Source organism: Xyrauchen texanus, chromosome 40, assembly GCF_025860055.1.
Source record: "Xyrauchen texanus isolate HMW12.3.18 chromosome 40, RBS_HiC_50CHRs, whole genome shotgun sequence".
NCBI classification, from domain to species: Eukaryota; Metazoa; Chordata; class Actinopteri; order Cypriniformes; family Catostomidae; genus Xyrauchen; species Xyrauchen texanus.
In genome coordinates, this window is record NC_068315.1 from 8,008,726 (window position 1) to 8,027,963 (window position 19,238).

Below are 19,238 nucleotides of genomic sequence, written 5' to 3' on the forward strand. Positions count from 1 at the left end.
ATTCATATAATGTCCTTAAATATATCACGATGATCTAGCTTTTAATTTAGTTTAAGTTTAATTTGTCAAACAACTATATTTGAGACCCTTTATGCATTTCTCCTGAGGGAGTATCATTTCTGGAAAAACGAAACTTGGGAGGATCTACGTGGAAGTGAAGTTGTTTACTGGTGTAGAAGAGATGATTTAAGTAAGATTGGTTGAGGAGGCAATACGTTTTAAGACTGTCATTCATTATTAAATCACATTATGTTCTCTAATTTACCATAGTCATTGTATAGTAACAATATTTTAAATGGTATTTGCAGTAAAGCCATAGTAGCCTACACAAAATATCGATTATAAATATTGTATTATTATTATATTATTTATTTTAACTAGGGGTATTATTATTTGTTTACCATGAACAATAATCATTAAAGTGAAATAAAAAGGATTAGGCTGCAATTACTTGTGCATGAGGGGAACTATTTCTTATTTCGCTCCTGTTAACATGCATCCTGAAAGACAAGCGCTCGCGCCGTCACAAGGCTCGTTCAAACAAGAGGGATCCGTGTCTTGTAGAGGTAATGAAAGAAATCAGAGAAACAGCTTCTGCATAGTAGTTTTTTCATACTATCTTTTTTAGGATTTCGCTATGCCCACATGCAATAAGTGATTATACGTATATCCGCCTGAACAACGAACAGGCTTTTGACCTGGAACTTTAAATCTACTAAAGCGATGCCGCAGCACACTTGAGTGAATTATGTAGTGTACAGAGATTCTCTCTAAATGCGCACGGAGTTGCGGGAACACAACTGACAACACTGGCAAGACAGACAGTCCGACTAAGCTGATCCACCAATCAGAACGTTCATTTCAGTCTCCATTCGATGTTTGCTAACCAATCATATATTCCGTTTCATTAAGGGGCGGGACATCTCCAGCGTCTGACGCACAAGCTTCCCTGTTGTAACCATAATTTGCACTTTAAATGTATTTCTCTGCTAAACACACACACACACACACACACACACACACACACACACACACACACACACATATATATAACTGCATAATTATTGTTAATAAGGAGGGGGGGTTGAAAACATGGTTTTACTACTTATTAATTTTTGTAAGGGTAAACAAAACAGAAGTCTAATAATGTTCAGTTTAGGCTCACAAATGTAAAAAAAAAAAAAAAGAATAACGAATTATGACTAAAATTGTATTTTAAATTACCAATTTTATTCCAAGAAATCGCAAAAAAAAAAAATTGTTAATAGAAGTATTGGAATCGATGATATTGGACTTTCAATTATTGGTATCGGATTGAAAAGAAATGAAGTGGTATCACCCATCCCTAAATTGACTATGCCTTGCATAAAACACTTTAGTAGCTGTTTCATAAAATTCACGCTAGCGCCATCTTTGATTTTGAATGGGAATGACAACGAGGCTGAGAGGGATACGGATAGACTGAGTAGGGATAGGCTACTTCTACATTAATCCGGGTACATTTGAAAACGGCATTTTCGTTTCAAAACGCTCTCCATCCACGGCAAAAAAAAAAATGGCATCTCAGTGTGGACGGAAGGCCAAAATGGAGAGAAAAAATGTGTTTTCAAACGAAAATGCATTTGTGTCGACAAGGCCTTACAGTCTCTTCAATGGCACAAACGGTATAAAGCTGTATAAAGCTCCTAGATCACATTTGATTTCCCACAACTCATGTTGTCTGGAGGTCTTGGTATACCGAATGCTCTTGAACAGATATTTTATCAATGTTTTGTCCACGGAAGGATCCAAAAACACTTTAAACAGCAGTACAGCCCATTGAAGAAACTGTGTCTATCCCTCACAGCCTTGATGTCATTCCCATAAAAAAAAAAAAAAATGGAGATAGCGTGAATAAGGTCTATTGTCAGGACAAGTCGTATCCTTAAAGGTACACTCTGTAACTTTTTGCTCATTTCATTTTGGATTTACAGGGACACCAAGTAGTGTTCATGCAGCATCATTCAAAATCAACAGTTTTCAGTTACAGATGCCATTGTAGAAATTCACGATTCACAATCAGCCATGATTAATTTAATCTAAGAGTAAAAGTGTAACAAGATGGTTACTGAGATTAAGCGGGTTGTATTCCACTGATCATGTGATTCTGAAATGGCCGCCTCCATGAGAGCGCCACTGCCCCATGTAGAACAGCTTTAATAAGGTTACTGATATGACTAGAATCCTCAGCTCATGCGAGTAGTGATGATTTTATACATATGTGTCACAGTTTGTCTCCACCGTGTTCAAGGACTCTTATTTTGAAGTTTTCTCCTGCACTACATTTCCCAGAATCCACTGCCCTAATCACTTCCTTGTTACCCCCACTTGTATGCCATTCCCTCATTAAGTTCCCTGTGTATGTATACCTTGTAGTTTTGATCATTAGTTGTCAGTCCTTGAACGGTAATGTTTGAATGGTTATGTTTGTTTCCACTCCAGCGTATGTTCTACTCCTATGTTTGTAATTAAAAGATTCAATGATTCTACACCTGCGTCTACTCTCTTCCACTCCTTGGGCACCAAACATTTCAAAAGTATAATTCATTTCTTTTTTAATGTGTAAAAATTACTGAATGCACCTTTTAACATACTGTGTTTTGAAACTATACTGCCCCTCGTTTTTGATTAGAGGTACTACCATGGTACATTTTCATAAGGAATCGCTTACAGTTTTTCTGAATTGCTAAAACACTAAACCCCATTCTCTGAATTAAATGTTCTGTGGCCTAAACCCATTTCTCGAATCAGTCACTCTTTTGGCGAAATCTTAAACAAGTTCAGTTAGTTAGAAACCATTTGCAAATCTCATCCACTCTTGTTTGCAAAGCTCTAAACAAATTCTCTCTCATTAAAACGCATTTCGCACTGTGATGCAAAATGGTAAACACGGGCGGCAGAAGTAATACACAACTAGAACACAATTGTCATCGTTTACACAATGACTCAAAATGTTCACACTTTTTTCTAATGATGTGATCAAACCAATATCATGACATTCAGAGAAGAGAACAGATAATTGTTTCGTTTTTTACTGTATTTTGGTCATTGAAAGTTTACTGTATACATTTTTGATTAAGTACATCACTTTGTCAATAGAAAGGGGTCTGGGGAAAAAAAAGAAAAACTTTCTTATCATACATCATTTTAGAAGTAGTGTCCATTACTATTTTCACTGTATGTATACATTTGTAAGTGCATTCTCCCTTTTTGTTGAATTGCAAGACTGCCACATGAGGGTGGAAGGACAACTTTACTTTACAGCATGCAAGTGCTAAATATACAGACATTCAATACTGTGTTATTGCAGTATTTACTGTATACAATAAATTCACTGTACTAAATTGTGATTACTTTTTTTACAGTAATTGCAGAATGCATTTATTATATACAGTAATAAAAATAAAAAAAATCTGTAACTACATGCCCTGGAGACTGTGTTCTCCATTTTACGATGTAGTGTCTAAAGAATGCTCTGTGGTGTTTATCTGTTGACTGTGAGTATGATCTTAAAGCATTGTTTGATTTTGAGCACAGATTAAATGGTTTTGATTTTGCCAGAAGAGTCACAGGTTTTGTGAATGTAGTTGGAAGATTTGGTTTTGTCTTTAAAGCTGTGTGAAAATGGGTGAAGGTTTCAAGAAATGTGTCTTAGCAATTATGGAAAAAACTGTAAACGTATTAGCATTTATTTTAAATAGGAACTGGCTGTTTTTATCATTAATGTTATTGTTGCTTTTATTTTCAACTACCAAGAGGACCACAAGCTGTGATAGCATAGAAAATGACAAGAAAAAGAAAGAGTGCAACGAAAGGAAAGGCACAGAAGAAGAAGCCCCAAGAGGAACTCCCTGGTGGAAGCACATCTTCAGGCAAAAAACCTTCACAGGACCAAACGAAAGCCAAACATGTTGGTGAACAAGGCCCGGCCGGAGCCAGAAGCCATGGAGAGCACAGCACTGACACAACAGAGTCTGAAACCTTGAGCAAAGAGTTTCAGACTCAAACAAGCTCATGTGAAGTGGAAAATAAAGAGACTCAAACAGAACCTGCAAGTACAGCAACACAGGAGACACAAACAGAGATCAATGGCAACACAGAGACTACACAGCCATCACAGCAGACAGAACACAGTCCTGAAGAGGATAACAGAAAGTTGGAAAATGCATTGCCGACGAAGGCGACAAAAGAAAAGTGTACCAAACTGTCAGATGGTGGTGGAGAACAAGATGGAGACAAGCAGAAAGACACAGAGACAAAGGAGAAACATGGAGGAGAGTCACAGAAAGCCACAGACAAGTCAGGAGCTGAAGGACCAAAATCGTATGCAGCAGCTGCAGCAGCCGGGAGTGAGACTAAAGACTCGAAGGAAAAGAGGAATCAGACAGGAAATCAAGAAAGCCCAGTGGAAGGCAAAGGAACTCAGAGGTTGACAAAATGTTGCTTAATTTAAGTGTCTGGCATAAATATTATTTATAATTTCTTATACATTCTCATTCTTTAAAAATAATTTCTTACAGAAAACCTTCCCCCGTAAGAGGTCCAGCCAATCAGCCGGTGTTTACTTTCTACATATCTGCAGTTCTGGATAAAAGATTCAAATTTAACAGAAAACATGACACCATTTTGCTCCTTGACCTTTATGGGAATGAAAACATTGAACTACAAATTACACATTTCGAGTAAGTTACTCGTTAATTTCTTTTTTGTTGAAGATATACTCTTTTTTTGTTGTTGTTGTTGTTGTTGTAGGGTACAATGGGGCTGAAAGCTAAGAGGGGTAAAAGGCTCCTTTTGATTTTATTTTCTTCCAAAACACTAAATAGCATAAACTACATTTGATCTAATATTTCAGCCTGATCTCACATAAAATTCGGCATGTTTGTGCCAATTTTTCTTTAGCGTTGAAAACGTTGACCAAATTTGATAACACTGCCTCTAGAGGCTAAAGCGGTAAGTGTTTCAGAGCATATAAACGTGTGACCATTTATATACAGGAGAGGTCTCCAGAAGCCAGTTGTAAAAATAATTGTTTTCAGCTGAACAGGGTGTAAAACAGTGAAGAGAAATGTTTATTTTATTTAATCTACCCCCATCCAAATCCCAGAGAAAAAATACAATGTTAGGGATAAAAATGCATCATATTTATTTCGCTCATGATTGTTTTTAAAAACGTGATTACTTCCTTGTTTGAATGGGTATTGAACTGTGCTCTCCCATGCAACTGATGCAATGCTCTAACAGTAGTGCCACGAGGGAAAGAAATAGTTATTGAGCTGTTTCAGATATGTCCGATGGGAGATAGGGCATGTCAGTGAGTCGGCATACTGTTGCTGATCCTAGGGTACCGGAACTTTCGGAAACAGCATGCGACTTCCCGTGTGATCATTTTGAATATTTAATCATTTTCAAAATGTTTCAGATTTATGTAGCTAATGAATATCCTGGAACTTATCACATTTATTTTGAGATAAAATACTTATTTTAAATTTTAAATTTTGTTCAAGATGTTTATTTAAAAAACATTTAATTAACTGCCCAATACATAAAAGGATAGCATTTGGGGTAAAAAGCCCCCCTGTTGCAGGGACTAAAGGCCCCTCTAAAGCACATTGTTTTTCTTAAGTTGGGGGGATAGATTTAATATGAAAATTTTCAAAGTGGGCTCACATTGACTGATCAAATCACAGTGGAGATTCATTTGTTTATAGAATAATTGAGAAATGTAATGAAATGTCAAATGTGATTGAAATGAACAAGAAATTATGGTTAACTACTAAAGTGGTTATTTAAAATAAGCATTATCTTAATTTGTTAATTGAAAAATTGTGCCCTATATCTATTGCCCCGGTATCTACACTACCCTGGGGGGCTTTTACCCCAAGTGAGGGACCCTTTTACCCCAGGTGTGGTAAAGTTTTTTTTAATTAATTGTATTTAAAACAACCTTCTGTTGTTATCTCTTTTCAGCAAAATTATGTTTCTCCATCAATATTCAATTAAAAGAAATGTATTTCTTGAATCCTGATACATTTTGTGACTAGAAAAAAGCTAACTTTACTTAAGGTGTGCCTTTAGCCCCATTGTACGCTACTATTTTAAATAATGTAGATCATTGCCTACAGTAAGCACAATCAATGTTCATTGCATGAGAGCCTGTGACTCATGTGAAATTCCTGAAAATGTTGTCTTGTTATTTTTCTTGCAAAGGGATCTAAGTCAAGATGGCTATTTGATTGAAGCAACAATTTCTGTTGAGAAAAGCATTAAAAGAGGTGTTGCTATACAATATATGTATGCAGTGCAGAACCAACAAGGGATCATTAAGGAAATAGCGACGAGACATGTTTTTGTCCCTTGTGACAATGCAATAAAAGGTACAGTATTGAAAAGTTTTACAGAAGATAATTTTAAGTTATTGTATGTGATACTAACACCTGAACTTTGATGTTGTATTTTCTGTCAAGAACTGCACCTATATGAAGGTTATATAAGTTCAAGCTCAAGATCAGTTTCAGAAAGAGTGAAGAACTGGTTTCAGACTGGACAAAAACAACTCTGCAAAGGCTGGGAGACCTCTGCTGTTGTGCTGCGGGACAGAGTGTTTAAAAAATGGGAGTCATTTAACAATGACGACAACAAGACATTTATTCAACACCTAAACCATTACAAATTAGACTTTGAGTCAGTCATGAGACGTTTGAAATTCCCAGAGGATTTCATCCCTTTTCAAACAAAAGTAGGTGTTACCTTTCTGTAGATTTATTCCTTTTTTGAAAAATGATTGTATGACAGAGTAGAATGAATGTAGGTTGATTCCTCTTTTTTTTAGGTCTCAGACCTAATTTCCGAAAAACTGGTCAGGATTTTGAAAAGAGAATCAGAAGGGAAAATTTCACAGAGCTCAGCAGAGATCAAATCTCTGGAAGTGGCGCTCTCAGTGTTTCAAGTGTGCTGTGGCTGTAATGTGGATCTCAGCACAAAGGAATGGGGCAAACTCTGCCAAATTGTCTTTGAAAGTACTTCTGGAGAAATACAAACTACCCTGCCTTTAATCAACTTGTGAGTGTCAAGATATTTTGGATGAAAATGGTTCAACAAAATGTTTTGTTTCTTTAATTTAATAAAAAAAAATCATTTTGATTATTTAATTCTCAAGAGAATAACCATTTCAATTGAAAAATTGCACATAATGTAGTTGCTGTACATTTACATGTAGAATGCATATCTCTGACAATAATCATGTATGATTTTGGTTTGTTTGCAGCACTGTGAAAGGGCTGATGAACCGGTGTGCACAGAAGCTGATCTCAGAACTAGTGTTACTTGTTCCTGTCTGTCATTTATTAAGAAAGCCAGGGGCAAAATCAGATCAAGGTTTAGCTATGGAAGAGCAAGAATGGGCAGGGCTTGAAAAACAATGTTACCATGATTTTAGAGAGAATATTAGAGGAAAACCTGACAAGAGGAGGTTTGTCTAAATACTTTTATTGCATCACTTTTAATTCTCAAAATGACTTTTTGAGACAAAACTTCTCAGCGATCTAAAGAAAAAAAGAATATGTATTATTTGTGTTCTTCTAAAAATCTGTAGGATGGTCCTGGAGCTGATCCACGATCAATTATCATTGGCCAAAGATAAGCCTTACTTGTTGATTAGCTGGCTTTCCATGGTGGCTTTTGAGGACATCCCTAATTATGCCCAGATGACAGGAATTGTTCCTGAATATCTGATCCAGAGCCTGATGTACAGAATGAAGGAGATTGAACAAAACACTGATCACAATCGCAGAGAGAGAAACCTGGAGGTATATGGGCACATAACTTGTCATAGAGGTTTTGTATTTGGATACAATTTCATACCAACCAGAGCTTCATTTTAAATTGCAGGCAACTGAAGAGGTCCTGAACGTTTTGTTGAAGAGGGTTGATGAGGAAAGAGGAAGGTATAAACATTTTCTCATTGAAGTTCTTTACAAATGGGGTTCATTCCACTTAGCATTCTTCTTGTTGTTGTATAGGACAGCCGTTTATTACTGTTCTGTTTCTATAATCATCAGAATCATGGAGTCCAAATCATTGGACTTAATTGTTGCGTGTTGCAGAAATGTTCACAAGAGTGCTTGCAAGATTGTCCAACTTGTCCCACAATACAATGTCACAGTGCTGTCATTCCAGCTTCTGCTTAAAATGGTTGAAATCCAGCATGATCTGCTTTCAAAGGTACTGTGTCTTTAAGGTATTCTTTTGATTCATTTAAAGGGTTGTTATTGTGTCCCACTAAACAAATCATTCCATCTTGCAGGGTGGAGAGGAAATGAAACAGCAGCGAAATCAGCTTTTTTCCAACTTCAATTACATGCTAAATGGTTTAAGTAAATGGAGAAATGATCTACTTCACCAACCTCTGATGCAGATGTCTAAGCTGTCTTACCCCAGAGAAATACAGGTTTATTATATCAGCGCATTTATCTCTTGAATGCAGTAACAGGTCAATTCGACCCGCTAAAACTTTTAATACAGATTTACCTCAACTTAACTTTAGTCTTTCAGAGTTGATTTGGATCTGACAATGTGAAAAGTATTAATTTAATGTATTTTTGAACTAGACTATAAAAAGTAGCAAATAAGTTGTTACTGGTCAATTCGAAAGATAAAGAATATATAAAGAATATTAAGAATTATGAGAAAGCTGTAATACGCCAGAAAATGTATTTTTAAAAATTGTGATGCAGTGTCAAAACATTACTAAATGACACCAGGACCCAGAACTGTGTGAAAACAATACAAATCAATATCAGTAGCACAATATATTTACACAGACAAACACTCACACAAAAACACACAAAAGTTGTGATTTTATTAGCTCAATGTATAAACAGTGTAAGTCAATGGAAACGTGTGTATGTGTGGTTTAAGCAGAACTTGACCCACACAAACCCACATATCTAACCCTACCCACCCATCCACAAATCACACACAAACATAAATACATACTTTACATAAATGTATTCTAATGTACATTTTTGGTGCATTTACTTTACATGAAATACTACAATTTACATTTGTAAAGTAGTCAAAGGTTGTTTATTGATGATAAAACAGTTGATGCGGTGGGGGTGTTAAACCAACCAACCAACCACAAGAGAGTCTTAGATAGAAATTTATATGGTGAACAAGCTTATTTTTCTTACCCGACTGAGAAATATAAACCAGATTATACTGACAACAAGACTTAACATCTTATGTAGTTCTGTTTTTCAAAGCATTTTTACAAAGCAAGAAATTACATGTACCTAAGGACATACACAAGCTATCTATTAAATAAAATGAATTTTTGGTTTTGTGTATTGTTCATTGTAGTTGTGGAACGGTTTGTATCGGATTGAGTGCTCCTTACCAGGTTTTTCTGAGTACTGGAAGGCTTTATTAGACCGAGACCTGAGACTGAGGGTGGACCAGGTATGTTTTAAACTATTTTAACATAGCATGTACATTGTAATAGCATGTACATTGGTGTATGAATTGTACTTAAAAGCATGTGACCTGCCTTGTTTTGCTCTACAGATCTCTGATTCTGAAAAGATTGTGGTGTGCTGTATGGAGATGACTACTGAAAGTAATCATGCAAACATTAAGTCTTGTTTCCAAGATATGTGTCAGCTTGCTATTAAGAACAAATGTCAGGTAAAGAAGTCATTAATGCTGAAATAACTGTACTGTTATCAGTGCTGCAGTTTACTTGTATTTATTTCTCCCTTAACAGAACAATTTCATAACAGAACATGTTTTAGATTAGACATTTATTTATTTTTCTTGATTCAATAATTTTTTGCCTTTTGCTTTCAGGCAAAGAAGGAAGGAGACCTTTTACACAATCTCAAGCTCATTTCACCACCTGTATTGTCCTGTATTATTATGGAGTCAGCAGCTCGCTTTGGTGAGGATCATGTAGGTCGACTGCTGGACCCCCAATCAGCAATCAACTTCCTCTTGTCTCAAGGTGCAGTGATTGGCTCTCATAAGTTTCATGATCCTAACTTTTATCATACGTCACCCACAAGTACAGTTCATTAACACTGTAAGTTACATTTAATTTCTGCAGACAAATGGAATCAGTGGAATTTGGATAATGATGCCAGCCATTTAATCGCAAATAGCCAGTCATCCTTGGGTTCTCTGATTCAGAACCTTTGCCAGGGAAGTTTACCCCTGGGCCACCTTAAGACCATATTTAAATATAAGAGTCAATTTGAGAAGCTGTCCAGTCAGTGTAAGTGTTATAGACTGTATTTTGTTTTTATTTACATTTTATTTATCATGTACTTCATTAGGCTATTTGTCATTACCTACAGTGGTGTGATAATGGACCGGCTATTAACTTTTTTGTTTCTGTTTGTATTAGATAAGAAGAACAACAAAGACAAAAATGTGTCCATCAATGTTTTAGAGTTACTCAGCCAAAGAGAAAATGACTTGAAAGCCTTTGAAGAACAGAAGGAGTACATGACCATACTCATTAACATGCTGGGAAAGATTGCTGATGTTATATATGGTAAGGAAGGTACCTTATGAAAAAATGGTCACATACTGTATATCTTTTTATAGCTTTCTAAAGATTTTGATGAGATTAGTTAAAGTAAGATCATTTTCATTAAGATGAAAATAAGATATTTCCTACTTTGATTGTGGACACAAATGTCCCAACAGTACCTGAAGTTTCTTTCCTTGATGAAATGGTCAAAACTGACCTGCAGGCAATAGCACTGGACAAATTGGTTGAAGTGCAGACATATTTCTCCAAAGAGGATCTTAACAAAACAAACACAAGGCGTGTGTTATACTACGGTGCTAATCAGCTGGTACATGACATGGCACGGGAGATGCATGAAGTGAAGACAAGTAACCTTCTTCTATATTCATGGGAAAAAAAAGCAAAAGATCTTGAAAATACAATGTCTGGTCCTCAGCCAATTTCACTAGACTTTACAGAGGTCCATGACAGAATCTGGAGGCCTTGTCTCTCTGAATTCCTCAAACTTGGTCAACGGATTGCCAATGGAGCAGCTCGTTTTGAAGAGGTGGACAAGGCTTTGGATTGGTGTGGGGATCAGGGTGAAGGAGATCGGCTAAAGAAAGAGCTTATTTTAATGGCCACTATGCTGAAGAGAATTCAGGATCTGGACGAGAACTGGCTAGAGCATCGTCTCACTCAGATTCAAGAGTATAGATGGCTTCATCAGGCTGCTAAATCTGCTGAGGTCATACTGAAAATAAAAGATGGGTTGGGATTAGAAGGAGATTTCAGCCATATATGTAGCCTTACTCAAGTGGTAAGAGGTCGATTTTTATCATTAATATAATTAGAATGTAGTTGTTTTTGTGTAGTTTTGTGAAAGTTTTAATGTTCTATATATAGGGAGACGACACATTCAGACAAAACACTCTGGGATCGCTAAGTGATGATCTTATCAAAGCCAGGCAAAAGTTGGCAGATGTCAAACCCCAGTACACAGCCTGTCTGGAGGCATTCATAGACAGTGGTACCCTGATCAAATGGGCAAAAACCCAAATTCAAAGTAAGATTTGTCTGTGTTATAGTGTTTGATGTAGGACAAATCTGTAATCATTATATTTTATGGGCTCTTTAATCTTTGATTTCATCCAGGTTTGAGAGACCTGAAAGTCTTTATGGAACTGGCCTCAATTTCTGTTGGAGAGAATGATGCAGACATTGATAGGCTGGCTAGTTTTGAGACTGCTGTGGTGGGCTATGGCCCTTTGCTTTACTCACTTCCCAATAGAGCAGGATTTGAAGAATTTATGTTCTATGCTAAGCAAGTATGGGACACCCTTGACAAAGATGACAAACTCCTGGCTAAATTGGTTAGTTTGTGATGCTAAACTTCATTTGGTCTAATGCATTTTTTTAAACAATCAGTAATTATTTTGAAGTAGTCTAATCTTCCAATGAGAAGTCAACATGCTCTCCTATGCAGAATTATGCTGCACACGTGTTGTTAATGCAAATTGAACCTCGTAAATAACAATCATGGAATATTTCAATTTATGCCTTTTACACAGAGAGACTCCTGTCGATGGCTGGACTGGCTAAAAGGTTTAAGGGAAACTCATGGCTCTGTTGAGCAATCCTCTCTTTCCCTGGCCTCAGCCATCAACACTGGAGGCGTGTATCATGTAGGATGGCCTGTGGATTTCACCGGAAAAGTGGGTAGACACTAGTTTAAAAATGTATGTGTTTAAAATAAATGCTCTGTGGCTTAAAATGAATTTCTGACACCTTCAACATTATGTTTCTTTAAATCAATAAAAATAGTATATTAAACAGACATTCTGTAGAATAGGTGAGTTTGTGAGTATCCAATTAAAAATAGAAAAATGACTTGTTGTGATATGTGTGTAGACAGGTTTGGACAATGCCTTTTATGTGAAGGTGATGAAGGATACACAAGCAAAGACATACCGTCTTAACGAACTTTTAGAGCTGCAGAATAAGCTCATGCTGATGTCATCTAAAGGGGAGCATGGAAGGGAGCAAGTCAACAGGTTCACTCAAGTGGGTACATTATCCAAACTCCCCACCATCCTTTGCAATAAATGTAAAACTATTTGATATCTGAAAATATGACTAATGTATAATGAATATAAATTGTCATATTATAGATGTTCTCAATATCATTCCAGATTCCCCATTTCACATGCACATGATGCACCTCTAGATTTATGTCACTTAAAAATAATATTCTGTAGTTAAATTTTTTTCATCATTTACTCACCCAAATGTCATCGCAAACACTGATGATTTTCTAACTTCTTCGAAACACACAAAAAAACATTTATTTTGAGGTATGGGGTTCTGTTTTCATGACTGTGCGCAGTGCAAAGCACAACGTCCGTGCGCAACCTCTTATCTAATTTTTGAGTGCTAATTCTAAGCATGATTTTCGGTGGGAGTGTTTGCACTATCTGTGGGTGTGTGCATGCAGACTGGGTGTATTGTATGTTAATGATGTAGCGCAGAGCGCAATTAGCTATTTTCCTGTAAAAGAGATGACCTTAAAGTGAATCACATCTGTTTTCAGCACAAGGTCTAAATTATGTTCCTATATTAGCAGTTTGAAGATTCCACCAGTAGGTATCTCCATCAAAATTTGATAGAAAGAAAGAAAGAAAGAAAGAAAGAAAGAAAGACCAAACCGTTTGAGATGGCATAAGGGGGAGTAAATGATGAGGGAATTATCATTTTTGGGCTAACTATTAATTTATTTAAATTAAGTATATTTTTGTAAAGAGTTACCTCTGTTTTCATCCTGTAGATTTTTGAAGGTGTCCAGAGGATGGGTTGCATCCTCCTGCGGTTGCGTGCATCAGGTAATATTATCTTCAGAGACTGGGAAGCACAGATAAGATGCAACCACGAAGAGCAAACCTGCATTCAAGTTAGCTTTTTGCTGTTACAAAAGTATGTTGTATATCAGGGTGAAGTTGTAGAGGAGCTTCAAAAGCTGTGTCGCTCCCTTGAGGACTTGCATAAAGACTGGTGCACACATCTATCTAAGATGCGCTCTCAGTTTTATGTATTAAATCATTACACTTCTGAGCAAATTGTCTATCTTTGCGAATGGGTCAACAGTATCAGTATCAAAAGGAAACCTGTGCCACAACAAATGTGGCATCTTTTGGCCCCTGTTAAACCAGACTGCACCTTAAATGACATCAGAGAGGCCTTTAAAACAGCATCAGAGACTATGGAATTTATGGTTGAAGATGATGTGGTAGAGGAATCAGAACAGAACAGTGATATTGACATGGCCATGAGCTTCAGTTTACAAGATGTTGTGGAAAGCATGGAATGTTTAGAGGACCTATGGAAGCAATTTAAAAAGAACATGTCCAGATTCCTCAATCACCATGTGGATGTTGAAACACTTGCACGGTTCCTCTCCAATCTATCTGCCATGAATCAAACTCATGTCAAACGCAAGATTCCTCCTATTCTACTAGAGGGAAGGCCAAACCTTGTCCAGTGTCCTGTAGCAGAATTGATTATTGCCACACTGTCATTTTACACAGAGAGCCCAGAGCATCCTCTTCCTACAATTGATGAGGTATTTATGTGCCAGGAGGAGACAACTGAAGAGGAGGTGGAGATCTTCCTTCGTCGATGTCTAGGATTCCAGGGTACTGTAAGCAATCATCAGAAGATTTACACACTGGTCAATCCAGGAGCATTGACCTATGATGTGAGTGTGGCCATGGTGGAATGCTTTGAGACACTAGAAAAGAGTGCTGGGCCTCATTACCGTCTAGTGATGGTCTGTCCTATAAACCAGGATAGATATGTTCCTTCTTTCTTCAGTAACTATAAGGTACAGACAGGTCTGTGTATATCTGAAGAAAGATGCAAAAACTACCTTCGGCATCATTTTCATATCCCATCTGAGCTTGTCCGTTACTCACGTGTCTATCCAAGCAAACTCTCAGTCTGGATGATTGCATCTGAACGTCCAGCTGTGGGTATGTATTAGGTTTTGATGTCTTAAATAATAGATTTAGTAACAGACAAGATATTTAATGCAGATCCTCTTCTTTCTTTGTAATTGCTTCCCAATCTTGATGCAGGGAAGTCACTGTATGTCAAGCGTCTGTTTGAACAGTTCAAAAGAGACTTTCCAACAGCAACCTGTCTAAGAATCAGACTCATAGAGCCCTGTGTTGACATGGATGGATTTGTCCAAACTCTGTTCCAGAGACTGACTCCTCTAAGAGAACAGGACCCTGTGCTGTTGCACATTGATACCGCAGCAGTATGTTTGATCAGTTTCAATAATGTTTGCTATATTATAACATGCATTAATATAAACTATAATGTTTACTACATTTCTTTTGACATTTAGGATATTTTGAATCATTTAATTGTTTCTACAGGTGCGTTGTGGTTTGGAGGAGTTTCTCTTCAAATTGCTTGTTCTAGGATGTCTTTGTGACAGTAAGGGAAATATATGGCGGAGAAACGCAGCTCACTTGTTGGCAATTGAAGCACTTCAACGGGGTCCCAGTCTCAACAGTCAGACCCAAAATGAGGTGCAATTCTTGTTTGGCCTTTTAATTTCTTTAACTTCTCCCATCATAGTTAAAGCTGTTTAATATTCACACTAACCTGTATGTATATTTTTCTGTAAACAGACACACTATGGGTTTATGCATTCACTACCTACCATCTTCTGCAGACCCCCTAAAGAAGTCAAAAATTTGGAGATCAGGAAAAAAAGAAAGGGGTATACATCCTTAGATCCCCTGATGGATAGGGGAGAGTTTCAGAGTGAAGGCATTCAGAGACCTTACCAATACTTGCAGAGATTTAATCGGAATTTGAACTTGGATCGTTTCATATATCAAGCTCAGACTGTGGAAGGTGATCCAATTGACTGTCTTCATCATCTTTTGTCAAACTGTGGCTTGACGGACCCATCATGGGCAGAACTAAAACACTTTACTTGGTTTCTTAACCTTCAACTTAAAGACTGTGAGGATTCCACGTTTTGTGATCCAGACTTTCTTGCTGACAACTTAAGTGGCTTCAAGGACTTCATAGTAAAATTCATGATTCACATGGCTCGAGACTTTGCATCCCCGTCCATTGACATCTCTGACCAGAGCCCCTCCTTTTTCTCTGATAATGAAGATAATGCAGATATCCTTGCTAAACTAACTATTCGGAAGCGATGGGAAAATGAATCTCACCCATACATCTTTTTCAATGCTGACCATTTGACAATGTCTTTCTTAGGATTTCATGTGAGAAAAAGCGGAACAATTCTCAATGCAGTCGATCCACAAAGTGGCAAAGTGTTAATGGGAAATGTGATGTCACAAGAGCTCCATTCAGGCCTTGAGCGACAAAGAATTAACCTTTCTGAGGACTTTGACAACCTGCCCAGAGAAGACAAAATACAAAGAATATCCTTTGTTGTTGGAGCACAAAAAAGCAGGGTAAAAGGGCGGTTTGATCCAGACCCTACGTATGAACTTACTGCTGACAATGTCATGAAGATTTTGGCTATTCATATGCGATTCAGATGTGAGATCCCAGTGATCATCATGGGAGAAACTGGTTGTGGGAAGACACGGCTTGTGCGCTTTCTCTGTGATCTACAACGTGAAGGCAGAGATGTTCAAAACATGAAACTAGTCAAAGTTCATGGAGGTACTACATCTGAGACTATCTATTTAAAGGTGAGGGAGGCAGAAGAACTTGCTCAAAACAATCGCCAAAAATACAATCTTGACACAGTTTTGTTTTTTGATGAAGCTAACACAACCGAAGCAATCTTTGCCATCAAGGAGGTTCTATGTGACAAAACTGTACAGGGATACCCTTTGAAGAAAAATTCTGGTCTGAAAATAATTGCTGCCTGCAATCCCTACAGAAGGCACAGCATTGCAATGGTTAATCGCTTGGAGCGAGCTGGCCTTGGATACAGAGTGAAAGCTGAGGAAACTGAGGATCGCCTTGGTAAAGTTCCCATGAGACAGCTTGTCTACCGTGTACACCCTTTACCCCCAAGCATGGTGCCTCTGGTATGGGATTTTGGGCAGTTAAGTGATTCAACTGAACTGTCTTATATTCGTCAGATTGTGCAAAAACAAATGAGAGATCATGGATTGCCTCTTACATGCCAGAAAGTGATCACAGATGTTCTGGCTGCCTCTCAAAGGTATATGCGCAAACAAGCAGATGAATGCAGCTTTGTAAGTCTTAGGGATGTGGAGAGATCTATGTGTGTCCTGGTTTGGTTCTATAACCACAGAAAGGATATTTTTCCAAATAATTCCTTTATCAAAAGCGAAGGGATGACCTTAAAATGCTTGGTGCTTGCCGTGGGTGTTTGCTACTACCCATCACTTGAAAACAAAGGTCCTTACCTCTCAGCTGTCAGTAGAAGATTTCCTTTTCCATTCAACTCTGAAGAATCACTGGAGCAGGTGATATCTTCATGCCAAGACTGTTTTCTTAAAAACATAAAAACAAGAGAAACAATTGCTAAAAATATAGCTTTGAAAGAGAATGTTTTCCTCATGGTGGTCTGTATCGAGATGAAAATCCCCCTCTTTCTGGTTGGCAAGCCAGGGAGTTCAAAATCTCTTGCCAAGACTGTTGTAGCAGATGCCATGCAGCGTCAGGCCTCTCACTGTGACTTATTCAAGAAACTCAAAGAGGTTCACATGGTGTCTTTCCAATGCAGCCCTCACTCAAGCCCTGAAGGGATCATTGGAACCTTTCGGAACTGTGCCCGTTTCCAAAAAGATAAGAACTTGGATGAGTATGTATCGGTAGTTGTGCTGGATGAAATAGGACTTGCAGAGGACTCTCCTCAGATGCCACTGAAGACATTGCATCCTCTTCTAGAGGATGGATGCATAGACAGTGAGAGACCACAGCCATACATGAAAGTTGGATTTGTTGGAATCTCAAACTGGGCTCTTGACCCAGCAAAAATGAATAGAGGCATTTTTGTGTCCCGTTGGGACCCAAGTGAGAAAGACTTAGCAGAGACAGCCGAAGGAATCTGCTCATCCTCCAAAACTGTTCTTCTCAAAATCAAGCACCTCCTGCCAAAGTTGGCAAAGGGCTTCCTAAAAATCTGTAAAAGTGATGATGAACTGTTCTTTGGACTCCGAGATTATTATAGCTTGGTAAAAATGATTTTTGCAACAGTCAAAAATTCAGATCAAGAACCATCTGACAGTGAGTTGGCAGAAGCTGTGTTGAGAAACTTCAGCGGACAAAGGGATGGTTTTGATCCACTTGATTACTTCCGGGACCTCTTCCAGAGTTTTCAAGTAGTCCAAAGGCCAAGTACACTGAAAATGATTGAACAAAATCTTGACCACCACAATGACGAAGAGTGCCGGTACCTTCTTTTGCTCACAACTAACAATGCAGCCTTGTACATTATCCAACACCATATTTTCTCAAAGCAGAACTTCACGTGCCCTGAAATTGTGTTTGGTTCAGGATTTCCAAAAGACCAGGAGTATGCCCAGATATGTCGCAATGTTAGTCGAATAAAGGCATGCATGGAGACCGGCCGAACTGTCATCCTATTGAATCTCCTCAATCTGTATGAGAGCCTCTATGATGCTTTGAATCAATACTATGTCTACTTCAGTGGACAGCAGTATGTCGACTTGGGGCTTGGTTCACATAGAGTAAAGTGCAGAGTTCATAGGGACTTTAGACTGGTTGTGGTGGAGGACCAGGAAAAAGTCTACAAAAGGTTTCCTGTTCCTCTAAAAAACAGGCTTGAGAAACACAAAGTTAATAGGAGTACAGATTTGACTCCTTGGCAGCACAGAGTTTTGGAAAAACTAAAAAAATGGGCACAGAAATTCTCAAGACTTCAGCAATCTGAATCTACTGGAGCAAACTTCAGCCTATCAGATGCCTTTGTTGGTTTCCATGATGATGCTTGTGCCAGTGCACTCCTCCAGGCTTTAGAGAAAGTACAAAAACAGGGCCATGATAAAGCTATTAAAAACAATGAACCTATGTCCAAGAATGAAATCAACATTGTACCAGGTAAAGAGGGCTCTTCAGTGGATAAGGAATGTGAGGCTTATCACACAATAATTGGTGAAGATAAAGATGTGACTGACACAGAGTCGAATATAGAAATGAGGACATTTCCTGAAGAGGTGGAAGGAGACTGTGCCTTAATGGAGGTCGACAGCAAGGCAGAAGATGCAGAAATTAAAAACACTGGCATTCTTGGAGATGCTTCTGAGCTTGTGAAAATGGATGAAGATCTTCATGACCTTGGGACAAAAGAGCACATGGTGTCCATTGAAACCATGGATGAGGAAGAGGAAGCCTTTGAAACTGCCAAAAGCTTTCTTTTGAACTGTGCCACACCAGACTCTGTACTGAGGCTGAAGTATTCAGAATTTGGAAATCAGGAAAAAGACAAACTTCAGGGAACATATTTCCATCAGCAAAGCCATAACTCTCTCAGAGACTTGATGGATAGCCATTTGAACAAGACCGATCAGGACAAGAACAGATTCTTAGAGGTAATGTTCACTTTAGTAGACGTTTGCAGATAATAAATGTATGTATCCTTGTTTAGAAGTTTGTTATCATTTCCACTTGTAATGAACTTGATTTCATGTCTTAT

At 37.9% G+C, this 19,238-nt stretch overlaps 1 protein-coding gene across 1 annotated transcript in view; it reads left to right on the forward strand.

Annotated features, from left to right (window-relative positions):
* The first annotated feature begins 3,823 nt into the window (after positions 1-3,823).
* The window catches only part of LOC127633153 (E3 ubiquitin-protein ligase rnf213-beta-like), a 38,846-nt gene continuing 23,431 nt past the window's right edge, over positions 3,824-19,238 (forward strand). The window contains exons 1-24 of the mRNA XM_052112035.1: positions 3,824-4,467; positions 4,560-4,721; positions 6,250-6,416; positions 6,507-6,778; positions 6,872-7,101; positions 7,307-7,510; positions 7,634-7,847; positions 7,930-7,985; positions 8,100-8,262; positions 8,345-8,488; positions 9,403-9,501; positions 9,607-9,726; positions 9,889-10,042; positions 10,145-10,312; positions 10,445-10,594; positions 10,750-11,372; positions 11,459-11,618; positions 11,708-11,929; positions 12,128-12,267; positions 12,464-12,616; positions 13,377-14,577; positions 14,683-14,867; positions 14,989-15,144; positions 15,247-19,134. Of these exons, the coding sequence (XP_051967995.1) occupies positions 3,824-4,467; positions 4,560-4,721; positions 6,250-6,416; positions 6,507-6,778; positions 6,872-7,101; positions 7,307-7,510; positions 7,634-7,847; positions 7,930-7,985; positions 8,100-8,262; positions 8,345-8,488; positions 9,403-9,501; positions 9,607-9,726; positions 9,889-10,042; positions 10,145-10,312; positions 10,445-10,594; positions 10,750-11,372; positions 11,459-11,618; positions 11,708-11,929; positions 12,128-12,267; positions 12,464-12,616; positions 13,377-14,577; positions 14,683-14,867; positions 14,989-15,144; positions 15,247-19,134 (9,675 nt within the window). The remainder of the gene's footprint in view (positions 4,468-4,559; positions 4,722-6,249; positions 6,417-6,506; positions 6,779-6,871; positions 7,102-7,306; positions 7,511-7,633; positions 7,848-7,929; positions 7,986-8,099; positions 8,263-8,344; positions 8,489-9,402; positions 9,502-9,606; positions 9,727-9,888; positions 10,043-10,144; positions 10,313-10,444; positions 10,595-10,749; positions 11,373-11,458; positions 11,619-11,707; positions 11,930-12,127; positions 12,268-12,463; positions 12,617-13,376; positions 14,578-14,682; positions 14,868-14,988; positions 15,145-15,246; positions 19,135-19,238) is intronic.